This window comes from Primulina huaijiensis, chromosome 1, assembly GCF_012295235.1.
Source record: "Primulina huaijiensis isolate GDHJ02 chromosome 1, ASM1229523v2, whole genome shotgun sequence".
NCBI classification, from domain to species: domain Eukaryota; kingdom Viridiplantae; phylum Streptophyta; class Magnoliopsida; order Lamiales; family Gesneriaceae; genus Primulina; species Primulina huaijiensis.
The window spans coordinates 15,048,484-15,062,010 of NC_133306.1; the positions used below are offsets into that span (position 1 = coordinate 15,048,484).

The 13,527-nt window shown below is 36.8% G+C and overlaps 1 protein-coding gene across 3 annotated transcripts; it reads right to left on the reverse strand.

The window, feature by feature from the left end:
• Positions 1-3,960: 3,960 nt before the first annotated feature.
• Positions 3,961-9,114, reverse strand: LOC140981692 (uncharacterized). 3 transcript variants are annotated; one of them, XM_073448114.1, is made up of 5 exons: positions 8,887-9,114; positions 6,742-8,106; positions 5,257-5,454; positions 5,016-5,167; positions 3,961-4,881 (listed from the first exon to the last, which is right to left on the reverse strand). In XM_073448114.1, the coding sequence occupies exons 2-5, from the start codon at positions 8,072-8,074 to the stop codon at positions 4,354-4,356; spliced, it is 2,211 nt and encodes a 736-aa protein (XP_073304215.1). In that variant the 5' UTR covers positions 8,075-8,106; positions 8,887-9,114; the 3' UTR covers positions 3,961-4,353. The 3 variants fall into 3 exon arrangements, with proteins under 3 accessions (XP_073304215.1, XP_073304210.1, XP_073304219.1); XM_073448109.1 differs by having other exon boundaries at positions 8,872-9,113; XM_073448118.1 differs by having other exon boundaries at positions 6,748-8,106; positions 8,872-9,110.
• Positions 9,115-13,527: the final 4,413 nt, after the last annotated feature.

The window sequence follows — 13,527 nt, forward strand, 5'->3', positions numbered from 1 at the left end:
CGTTCTTGAAGTTTATTTGTTGCAGGCTTCGTTGGGAATCGAAGGGTGATCATTGCTGCGTCTAGGTATGTTTAGTTTGATGTTGGGATGATTTTTGGTGTCTCTTTTCATGTCGTTAGGCACCAAGTTGAATCAAGAGTCGAGGAAGAAAATGGTGTCGAACTTCGAGTTGTGTCGTTAGTTGTTGATTGTCAAACTTTGGAACAATTATAATGACTTACTTGGGTTTGGTACAATGTCTTGACGTCCTAGGACGGGTCTCGAGGTGTCGAGTCACGGTTGGGTGATCGAAATATGAAGAGGAAGCCACAAGCACATGAATTCTCGTAGGTACGCGTTCACAGTAACTACACGGACCCCTACACGGACCAGGGCACGGGGTCCGTGCCCTTGTTTCTTTTCGATGTCAAAATTCGCGAAGCCACCCGGACCCCTACACGGACCCTAGCACGGGGTCCGTGCCCCTTCTTCGTTCCGAGTATTCTTTCCACCGCACTTAGACTGACCTGATAACGGAGTCCGTGTACTCACGTTTTTGGGAAAAGTTTAATGTTTTCTTTGGGGTTTGATGTCATGGTTTAGTGCAAGGATTATCAAGGTCGAGTAAGGGAAAATTTTAGAATGTCCTAAGAAATGATTGAGTTTGAGAGTAACCATGATAAGTACGTCTAAGCTATGCAAGTTAAGTATGCAGTTTCATGTTAGTACGTGCAGCAGCGACGGCCCCGATCGAAGTCCAACGAATCCCTCAACGCCAAGTAAGTATGTATGACGTGCAAGAAAATATTTTAAGTTTTTGAGGTATGCTAAATGTCTTGTGACCAAATTATGTTTAGGATTAGAAAGCGTTAAATTATGAACGGGGACCAATCCGCCCGTTAAATTATGAACGGGTTTAGATCGTGATTGGAAAGCGTTAAATTATGAACGGGGACCAATCAGCCCGTTAAATTATGAACGGGAATCTCATGTATGTGGCAGTGGATACGTCCCTGTGAGCTCAGTACTGTGGTTTAGTCTGATCAGGCGTTTATTATGTATGGGTCACTTGCTTTGATTCATGCCTCTACGAAAAATGATGAAGTTATGTATGTTCAAGTATGCAAGCATGTTAAGAAAGTTTATGTTGACGGCACGTCTAATTATGTACGTACGTATGTTCAAGTTCATTTTGCAAGTTCAAATTTCAAGTATGTAGGTCCTATTTTAAAGTCGCATGTGGTTTTATTATGTATTACTTGCTATTCCAGTTTATACGTGTTGAGTCTTTAGACTCACTAGACTTGATCGATGCAGGTGAGGATGTCTATGAGGAGACAGGAGGTGGCGACCAAGGAGCAGGCTTGGACTGAGCGGGAGGCTAAACCCGAGGACCGCCCACGTCATTTTTAATATTTTTATGCAAGTTTAAATTTACTTTGATTTTATGTTTTGATGCGAGATGTTTTGAACAAACTTTTCTTTTAACAAAATTTTTATTGGTGATGGATGATTCCAAAGATATTTTTATGAACGATGAGTTGACGACCGTATGGATGTTTATATTTTAGAAAATTTTTAATTCTTACGCAAATTTTAAGTAGAAAAAAAGTACGGTACGTCTCACCGATAGCTTCAGTTTTGGCTCGTAAACTGATCATTTCAGTTTCAGTTATCTGTGCACTAAGGTAGGTTATTAGAAACAAAATAACAAGTTTTGTTAATATCAAAATTAAACAAAGATTGCGAACTTGAAAAGTTCCAACACGTTTCAAAAAGAAACTCAAGCTCCTTTCGGATTACATATGCAATGTTGCAAATCATGAAATTGGAATGTAGAACTACATGTACTATAGATACATTGAAACTGCATGTACTATAGATACATTGAAAATCATTATGAATACTGATTACATTTTATTGCACTAAAAAAACGTTAAATTAGCGACGACGTTGGAGTAGGACATCACCATAATCAACAATTTAAAAATTGTGAGCACAACAAATAAATGAGAACCGAACAACTACAAATAAATAAGAACTGAATATTAAAATTCAGATGGTAATCTCTACACAAAATCAAATGCCATAAAGAATCCTTTAAAATCTTTTGAAGAGATCAATACTGCCTTTAGAGTGGATATCTCCAGTGGTAAAAAAAATAGTTGACAACATAATTAAACCATCAAAACTTTAAAAAAAAAATCGGTGAGGGACAATCCATAAGGCTTCAAATTAATTATAGGATATCAAAAATATATACTGCCATAATCTAGCATCTTATGTTTTGATGGTATGCTATATAATAGCTAATAATTGGATCATAAACTATCCAATAACTCAAGAAAAAGTAATTTTTTCTGAACAATCACAAAATGTTGTAACTAAAATTTTCTCAAAGTCTTTACCATGATGTCTCACTCTTCTCCCAACAGTGAAAGGAAAATTGAATCCAAAAGTGAATAAAAAATAGAAAAACATATGCAATATAAGATAAGAGAATAAACCTACCCATGGTAGGAGAAACCTTCAGAAATTTTTCTCAACTCTAGATCAGTCACTGATCAGCAACAGCTTCAACAAATGATCAAATTCTGGCGGTGCCACTGAAGATGCATGTGTAGTACATTCAAAGTTAAAGAACAAATTGATGTAAATTGTATATTAAGATTAATATAAATCATAAAAATAGTGAATTAAAATCTGAGTTGAACAGATGTTTATGAGATTGGAGAGGAGATACTTGGTCATTATCTAAACATTGATCTCTCTGATTTCTTCGGTCCATGTGCACATGAATAATGATTTGAAAAATTTTAACCCAGAATTTATTGAAATTTGAAGAGTTGAAGGGAGAAGAAATTAGAGGTAAACCACAGAAATTTTGATTTCATTTTCCACATTCCTTTTTCACCAACAGCTAAAAAAAAAAAAACAAAGATTGGGAAGGATGACAAAATTGACTGTTTTTTTTAATTATTTTTTATTTTAAAAGATAAAAAGAAGCCGTCTTTGTAACACGAAGTTGACCACACCAAAATACCATTGTTTCTATAACTCTTATCATCTTTAATAAAAAAAAATATAGAGATATTATTGTTGTGTAATTTGATGAAAATATTTTTATATTTTTTTTGTTCCGTATTTATTAAAATGGAAACCTATCTAAGTAATTTTCGGTTCCAACTCAAATTAGATTCAGATCAACGGAATTTTTACAAAAACGAAATAGAAAATGATGAAATTCAAAATATTTTTCGCTCCATATACAATCGTAAGATTTTTTTCAATTCCTACTTGTCACAAATTTGGGTACCTTTCGCTTATGGAAATTAAACCAGTGGCATAATCGTACATTTGGCTCAAAAGCGAGATCTATGATCCACATCTCAAGGTCTGACACCTATGAGCAAATTGAACTATCCGTGTCCCTAAGAACCCTCACAACCCAGGCCAGTCGGTTTTTTCCTCCCCGCTACACTTTCTAAAATGTTATATGGTACAATTAGTAGATCGAATAAACATTTCTTAAATAAATATTCAACCGCTTGACAAAAGAAATGGACTAAGAGTAGCTTCTTTTCGACTTCGATCGGCCTAGTGAATAAAACTAACCTAATTTACCTATTCACTGAACCCACAACGGTAGCATTTACTGCTTACTAAGATCAGAGCGTAAGCTAGTGATGTTTTTTGCTGGATGGATTCATTATCATAAAGTAGCATAAATACGAGATTATTTGCGAAAATTTTTTTTAAATAGCAACTGCAACGTTTCAAAAAATAGATAATTTTGTGATATTTACCCATCAGAAAACTTTTCTGAACATAAGAATGGAACCCGAGAATTAAAACATTTGGAATATTGAACTAGCGCTAATTGCTGATTGTAAAGCATGCATGATACAAGGACATGGAATTCAACATCCATCAACTATGGGCAAGATGAACGAAAAGTGCATGCCATAGGAAGCATCAATGAACATCAGAAATGGAGTCCAAGTAAATAGAGCAATTCCATAAAGGATGTCCTCAGCAAGTTTAAGAAAATATTTTGCATACTATTTAAGATTGGGACGAGACGGATACCTAACCTGGCCTACATAAAGAGAGGATTCACTAGGGAAAAAAGGGCTTGACTTTAACAGATGCATACATTGATTTTCATTCAATCTCAACCCAATGCCTCCCATGATAAAAAGCATAAACTTTTCAACAAACCAGCAACAGCAGCACCTCCTTGAAAACCGGTACATTAAGAACGCCACACCTGCAGACCTGCAAAGATGCAATTATAATATACTATTTGTTGTTAAGTTTCACGCTAACCAATCTATCAAGAATCAACGAAGAACTTGGCCCTAAGTATACAGCCTAACGATAAACATTCTTCCCCTGAGAATTCAGCTTTGCTGCAACTTGTTCATCAGACAATGGTAAGTAGTAGATGCGAGGGGCTGAAATAGTTTTCCAGAAAAGATCATCCAAAGTGACAATTGGTGGGTCAATTTTCTCAGGAAGTGGAGGGTTAGGTTGATCCCTAGCTGGGAGCAGGTGCAGCTGTTCTCTTGGTAGAGGTACCACCCTTGATGGATGCTGAAGTTCCCTAACTGGTGCTGCATTAGCCAGTGGCGGTGGTGGAGGAAGAGAAAAAGGTGGAAGTTGCAGTGTCGGAACTTGTTGGCACAGAGAAGGTTGAGGTTGCATTGGCGATTGAGCAGTGGAGAAGTTTGAAGGCGTTCTGCTTGACGGTGTTGTGGAAGATGCAGGGGGAGCCTCCACGCGAGCTTTAACTTCTTGAGGATCAACAAACTCCGCTACCAACATGCGTCCCCCATTTGGAGGCCACTGGAGATTGTAAACGGCATTCCGGGTGTCTACAGCTTCCTCAATGGATGAATACTGCAAGCCATAAGTACTTACAAGTTATTTTTCAGAACAAAATCCTTGATCAAGAATTAAAAAAATTTGAAATTTTTTGACACAATTACCAGATAAAGTTATCATGCACTCTGACAGAGAGAAAACAAACTTACGGAGACATAGCAGTGGCTTTTAATGTGATCCATCCAGAAACTGGTAACAGTGCCCGTCTTTCCAAGAAGCTCTTGCACTGCTTTTAAAGTAAAAGGACGCAGAAATCGATCGATTCTGAGAGAGTTACTGGGGGACTTTGGTGATGGCGGAACTACCAAAAAATCCAACAAGAGTATGGTTAAATTACTGATAAACATAATAAAGAAATATAAATATAATTATTAGGAACACTGCAGTTACCAAGATGTTCTTTTGGTGCTTCGTTATTTGCCGAGTCAGACGTGTTCAAGCGCCTGATGGAAGTTTGAGCTTGAGATGAACTCTTAGGGGTCTTGAGAGTTTCAGAGTTACCTCTTTCTTGCTCAGAACCCTCAAGTCCACCAACTTTCCATATGTTCTGTCTCTTTGCTGTGTCATTGTTCCCAACTGCTTCAATATCTGTCACGTTCAAAATCATAAATCACCAAGGCTTCTCAATGGAAACAGGAAAAAAGTACTCAACATTGTCCAAACAGTACAATGATGCAGTTAGCTTCAGTTCAGTGTTCTAAAACTCAAGCTACACGGCCGTCTAGGCGCTGCCCGACCGCACCGAAAATGTGCTAGGTGGCAAGGGCGCCTAGACGCTCCTGGGCGGTACCTAGGAATTTAGAGTTTTTTGGGATTTTTTTAGGCTTTTAATTTTTGAAAACCCAACTAAACCGTACGTTTCTGCCTTCAATTTTTTGGGAATAAAAGCTCAATTAAACCACGATTTGTTGGTTTGCCCTTGCCCTATCACATCACTCTCATCTTATTTGTCTTCTTACTTCTTCAAATATAAGAAAATCGAACCAGACTCTAAAGATAATTTTTGTTCATTATTTTGATTTCTCTTACATTACTTATTATCCTTACCGCGTTAAGCAGAAGTAGGAAGAATGAATCAGGTGTCAATTGGATTTTCACAAAGTTTGGCCTGAAATTTATTCTAAGAACCATTACAAGTCTCTTGATACCATGAAATCCGCCTAACAGCACCAAGTCCCCGCCTAGGCAGCCTAGGCTCTAGGCGCTGGTCTGACGCCCTACTAGCGCCTAGCGCATTTTAAAACCTTGCTTCAATGCCGACACAGCTTTTGTCCTACTTCTGCTATTTCATATATTCTGTTTCAGCTTGGAGCTAAAAGTTATTCTATGATAGAGTTAACTGTTTTTAGTAAAAACTGGAGAGCAAACAATACTCAAACCCCTTACAAACCTGGTTCAGGTGCACAACCAATTCAAACAGGATGTATCATGAACAAAACTCATTAACCCAATTGTTTATATGCTACTCCAATAAAACAAGATACAAACAATAAAACACAAACTAAAAAATTAGACAGAAAAACTAGTAAAAGGAACATTTAAAAGAAATAAAGTTTATCTTCTTAATAGATCTTTAGCACAAAATTCTGTTCATTTTTAAAACCCAAAAAAGATATGATCCCCTCTGAAATTAAAAGAAAAGGCCATTTAAAAATAATTATCTCTCCTTTTCTTGCAACCACTCTCATATGGTGCCCACGTTTTTAACACAGATAACAAGGAAAACAATCCTCGAGGAAACAAAAATTCAATGCTATCATGATTATTCACTCCAAATCAGACCTCCAATTCAAAACTTTATGTTATATATATTGCCACCCAAAGAAAACATGAATGTCAAGATTGCACACAAAAACTGTAATGAAAAACACTCGCCATTACCATCAAATTTCCTTTTCATAGATGTCAGCACAACAATGTTCTTGTTTACAGCATTATCAACTATAGCTTCAAGTGTCTTATCACCACCAACTACATCAACAATATTATCCTCCTCAACAATAGGTAGTTCAGATTTTTCCACCAGATCTATTGTTTGATCAGAAACGGTCTTGTACTCCATTTGTGTACTCTCCAATACATCCTCCTCCATGGAATCATCACCAGAACTACGGTCAAAACTCAGTTTTTCGGGACCCAATTCATCTACATCAATTTTCTTCGGACAGTCAACAGTTTCAGCATTACGACCATGAATCTCTTCATTTTCTACTACTGTGTCAAGTGGGGATTCTTCTACATCCATCGGATGTGTTTCAACACCATCAGGGGTAAAAGTGCTGGCTGGAGGGGGAATCTCAGAGTCAACATCTAGCTCTAATTTGACATTTTCATTAATTACTTCAAGCTTTGGTTCATTTTTCTTAATAATGGATTCAGATTCAGTAGAAACAGAATCAGTTATTACTTGAGACCCAAAATGCGGGTTTTCAACCTCAGATACCTGATATTTCAATTGCTTGACCTTGTGATCCGGTTGGGGACCGTCAGAGGTATCGATTTCAGGCGGAACCAGTGAAACAGTGGCTTCATTCTGAACTTCACTGCCCTTAAGGTTTACTGGAGGTGGCATGGTCATGCTGCTTTCATCAATCAGAGGCATCGGAATAGAGGGATCTGAGAGTTCAGGAGTAACATCCTCATGATGTGATTCTACTGTATCGTGGTTGACTCCTCTGGTCAGATCTTCCTCCTTATGTTGCCCATAGTTGTGCAACTCCGATCCACTCAAAGCTGTTACAGGATCAATTGTCTCGCTGACCACAATAGCAGTTTCCACTGTTGTGAACTGAGAGACCTGCTCCCCTAAAACCTCAACCGTATCGATTTCCTGTTCAAGGTTCACTTCCATATCTTTGCCTTCACTCGGTAATCCAATGTCATGATCAATCCCAATTTCAAGGTTGCCATCCAGCGTCCCAAACAGGCTGCTCCCAGTATCCGCAAGATCTCTAGATCTTCCAGAAACAGTATAACCTTCCAATGCTTGTTCAGACGGTACCTCAGATTGGTTAACCTCATTTAGATTGTTATCAGTACTCTTCTTGGCACTTTCCCATTCATTGCGCACTGCTTCATCCAAACGCTTAATTAAATCTTCTTTCAACCCCTTAATAGTCAATTTACGCCTCTTAAGTTCTTCCTTCAGCTCAATGACCTTCCATTGGTCCAGTGGTCTATTTCCAAGAATAACATATGGTGATGACATTTTGAATCAACCAACTGCGTTTCAAAAAAACTCTGTAATAGAAACATTGATAATAGGCAAGTCAATAGGGGGATGATAGCAGATATATAATTAAGATTATGTTTTAATTTAGGATAATGCTAAAACTACATCCAATATATCGTACATCAATTATATCGTGAGATTGTGCTATAATATCGTGAGATTTTGTATTCAATATATTATTAGATTTTGACGAATTTGAATTTTTGTATTGATTTTTCTGTTATGTACCATTTGATGTACAAATATTGATGTAACATATAACATCACTCTTTAATTTATGACGCTTGATAACAATCTTGTAATACAACACGAAATCATGTGGGCAGATCGTCATTTATGGAGGGCTTTTGGAGACGAGATCAATAGTCAAAATAAAAAGTCAATAATTTTCATCACTCTAATTCCTTTTCCACTCTACCATATCTGAATGGGAAAGGTAAAGAAATCAGATTGATATGTAACTTGTGAAACTAACTACAAACAAGTAAATGTTAACTAAACGGTATGTTTAGCACATAATACACATTTTGTATACTTCCATATACATTATAAGACCATCAATACACACACAGGAGAAAAGATTGGTCTTTCCCAACCAAAAACTCGTCAAAAATTCTCCAAGATTACGTGTAATAAATGCATTGATCCCAGACCCAATTGCATATCAATAGTTATGCGTCTAACTCACATAAGGTAAAGACAAAATGAAAATGAAAACAGGAATGTGTTGAAATTTATAAAGAGACATCCATCTATAAAGAATCGACACTCACATCAGACTATAGGACCTAAAGCGCTGCCGAGACCACAGTTTACGATGAATCTAGCTGCGGAGAAAATAACACTGCTGAATCACAACACAAAAAACGATTAACAGAATAGAAATGAGAAATTCAAGCACAAAAATTCAGATAGAAAACGAGAAAAAACGGCACGCCCAACAGAATTAGGACACAAAATAGGGTGCGGGTGTGGAAGTGTGTTGGTCGTCCAGACACTGAAGAGAGACAAAATATCGAAATCAGATATGACCCTTTTCCTAAGGCCCATGGGCCTGTACATGTACACAGACTTGAGCTCTCCCTCTCTCTTAATACAAGCCCATGGACCTATAGGAATAAAATATCTATGGAGAATCCACAAATTTTTCTTAATCTTTTTTTTTTAATAGTGATCATTGTTAGAGTATCGTTTTGTCATATCCAAGACGTAACGGATGTTTAAAAATTTTAGTTTCGACATTTGAAACTTTTCTTGAGCGTCTTATGATTTATAACATTCATACAGTGTTTAGAACTATTTACATTTGCGTATTTAACGGCGGCTCCGACTATTCCGGTTTTTAAGCGGATATGCCACTTCTTGTAATTCTTTATGAACGGATCTCCTCTTTGATCGTTTAATCAGGTCCACGATTAAATACTGGATTTCTTGTTTAAATCACAATAGAGATCTTAAACAATTTTGCGTTGAGACTAGATCGCCGGAGTTTCAGAGATCCTACGACGATGTAGCCGTGAAATTTTTGATATGAAAATATTAATAAGCTTTGATTCGTGATTTCATCAAGAATCCCGCTCATATTAAGTTTCATAATCTTAATCCCACATTAAGATTCTTATTTTCATTAATTAATTAAAATTTCCATGTTCTATATATCATGCAAAGTCAACTATTGGTAATGTATAATATATACATATATATTTACATTTATACATCTATACATATATATAAACATATATACATGTATAAACATATATGTAAAATTAAATAATCATTACTTATTTTCTTAATTATATGTTAATCTATTAATTAATCGATTATAGAACCTTCTAGAATATTCCATGAGAATCATGTACATATAGTAGTCGCAGCTACTAACTTTAATATTTAATTAGTAAGTTCTAAATTTACTAAATAAAAAATTGTGAATTTATTATAACTCTGATCGACTATTAGACAACGTTGATGTACTGAGAGTACAAATCTTGTTCGTATTTGAAAATTTCAAAGATTAAAATTTCCGCTAATCTATTTTTGCCAGCTGTCAGTTTTGTCAACTCCTTCACCAAAACATGAAGTTCCACTCTACTCACAAAATTAGCAGTTAAGGTAACTTCCACATCTTCCATCATATGTAAATCAATTTATAAACTCTTTTATAAGCAATATCTTTGATCTCCATCAAACTACAGTCGTCAAATTTAAATTCTTCAACTTGACTATCTCAACGGGAACACAGAATCCGATACTTGTGCAACCCTCAATGATTCAGAGATACAGCTAGCCATGAGTTCACAACTTCACATGATTCAAAATAACATTTATTATTATTCGGGCTTACCCTAATTAGCCTCATTTTTTTCATCAACACCATGATCAAGAATGTCAGATCTCAAGTCTGATTGCACCCACCGGATCATGATAAGAATGTCTAGTATCATCGCCACATGATCTCCTAAGTATCAATGATAGTGCCTACATGAACCTTAAGGTATGGTTAGCGTACAGTATGGTCCCTTCAACTCATATATCGAATTGAATTTGCAAACAGTGTTATATCGAGAGTTGCATTTGAATTCGATAACGATATGATGTATCTTTGAGTAATAATAGTGATATCGTATGTGCAACTAGGAAAACACATTTTCCCTAAAACACATTTCTTGCTATGGTCAGAGATTCCTTGCACTTTTAACTCATCATATCAAAAAAATATTTCTTCACATGTAGGCAAGCGATGTATTTCTGACTACAATGAATTCGCTCTTATGTATTTCAAAACTACATCCAATCTCGCCACCTGATGACCCTCATTAGAGTCGGTAAATTGATCAAAGTGCTTGCTAGTACGCAGAGCCTCTACGTTGTTCCAGGTCAAAGGAATAATGTACAACCATAACCGCATACTATTCCACTCGATAAATGATAACTACTTGGACAGTGATAGATGTGGTTTTTACGTGTTTTATTGCATTAGTTTGTCTGTGTTTGCATTGTGCATGCGTACATTTCACATCTAGTATTTCTAATCTAGTTTCTATCATTCAAACTTTGTTTTGTGTATTTATAATATGAATTCAAGTAGCTAACTTTAAATATTTGTTGGGATTTAAGGGGATCCTACCCCAAACTTCGATTTAATTAATTTATATTTCGATTAGTGCGTTATTCTTGATTATACTATTGTTTTTCTTCGTGTTGTTAGAGCGTAGCTAACTTTAACAACGTTTTTTATATTGCAAGTGAGTTCGAGAGAATAGCTTGTGATAGGAACGAGTAGTATAATCCGTGGATCTACAATTTGCATAAATATATGAAATTGGATGTATGCCGATAGTCATAGTCCTAAGGGTTGAAAACTAGGAGATTTCATAGATCAACATGCGATTCACTTTTGATAAATAATTAAAGAAATTTAATTACTTCACTGAGTAGAATTAGTTTGGCATAGCTCGAGAGAATGTGTTCAATGAAATAGGAAATCCTGTCGGAAGGATAAATCACTAGCAAACGAATTAATTAATTAACGAGTGGTAGGTGAACCGATATTCCCAACAAATCCATTTCTCATTGAATTTTAATCAACCACTCTAGATATAAATTCTTATTATTCAATTCTTGAATTAGTTTTTTTGCATATTTATTCAAGTATAGTATTAATAAGCAATCAATCAATTTTCGTTACTAAAGATTTAATAACTGAAATAATAATTGTCAAATACAGTCTTCAGTGGAACGATACTCGTACTCACGTACGTTATACTATTACTTGACATCGTGCACTTGCGATTAAAATTTGAGCATACAAAACTATAATTTTATTAAGGATTCCACAGTGCAAGTTTAGCTCGATCAAGTTTTTGGCGCCGTTGCCGGGGACTGTTAATCTACAATTTTATTCTCAATTATTTACTTTAGCATTCTCTATTTTATTTTCGTTGACACCTTCGATTTCTTCGCAGGTATCTCTCTTGTGCATGCCAAGGTCTCTAGAGTCTGAACTAGAGATATTCGATCCCGAGATTGAAAGAACCTTACGTAGAAGACGACAACAACAGAGGCTTAGAGACATAATGAACAGAAACGAACGTGAGGAAGAGCATCACGAAGATCTAAGGGTCGAAGAGCCAAGGCGCATACCCATGCTGGAGTATGCGCAACCGTCGCTTGATGGAGCACGTCCAAGCATAGTGCGACCAACTGTCAGGGCAAACCAGTTTGAGATCAAGCCAGCCATAATTCAAATGATTCAGAACACTGTCCAATTCGGGGGGAATGCGCTGGATGATCCGAACACTCACATAGCCGACTTCTTAGAAATTTGCGATACTTATAAATTTAATGGAGTTTCAGATGATGCTGTTAGGCTACGTTTATTTCCGTTCTCTTTGCGTGATAAAGCTAAGTCTTGGTTGAATTGTTTTCCTGTAGGGTCAATCACAACTTGGGAAGACATGGCTAAGGCATTCCTCTTGAAATACTTTCCTCCATCAAAAACCATGAAGCTGCGAGCGGATATAGCCACCTTCTCTCAATTTGAGCAGGAGTCACTCTACGAGGCTTGGGAGCGCTACAAAGACTTATTGTGAAGATGCCCACATCATGAGTTGCCTCTTGGGTTAGTTGTCCAAACTTTTTACTATGGTTTAATTTCATCTAACCGAACCATGATAGATGCTGCGGCTTTCGGAAATCTGTTGAGGAAAACGGCCGAAGAGGGGGATGAGTTACTAGAAGAGATGGCTGCTAGCAGCTATCACCCTCAATCTGAAAGAAACACTCAGCGAAAGAATGCGGGAGTACACCAGGTAACTGAATTTTCAGTTGTCACTGCACAATTAGAAGCACTCAACAGGAAAATAGACAGCATGAACGTAAAGGGAACAGCGATGCGCCTGCAAGAGATATTTTGTGAAAAATGCGGAGGAGAGCACTATGTTAAGGACTGTCAAGACAGTGGTCCTTTCTATGTGAATGAGGAGGCACGGGTAAATCAAGTGGGGATTCAAAACCATCCGAGGAATGATCCTTATTCAAATACATACAATCCTGGATAGAGACAACACCCCAACTTCTCATGGGGCGGTCAAGGCAGTCAGACTCAACCTCAAGGAGGAAAGCATTATAATAAGCAACCGATGTATCGACATGAGCCTCGAGATGAGAAATCTAGTTTGGAGCAGATGATGTCTAAGTTCATTTCAGCCACCGAGATTAGACTGCAAAATCAGGATGCATCAATAAAGGGCTTGGAGAATCAGATAGGTCAGTAGGAGAAAAAGATCATGAGCAGAGAACCAGGCACCTTGCCAAGCAACACGAAAACTAACCCGAAAGAGAGAGTGAAAGCCATAGAGTTGAGGAGCGGAAAAGTGCTTGAACAAGAATAGAAAGAAAAAAAAGATCAAAGAAAGGGAGCGACTGAC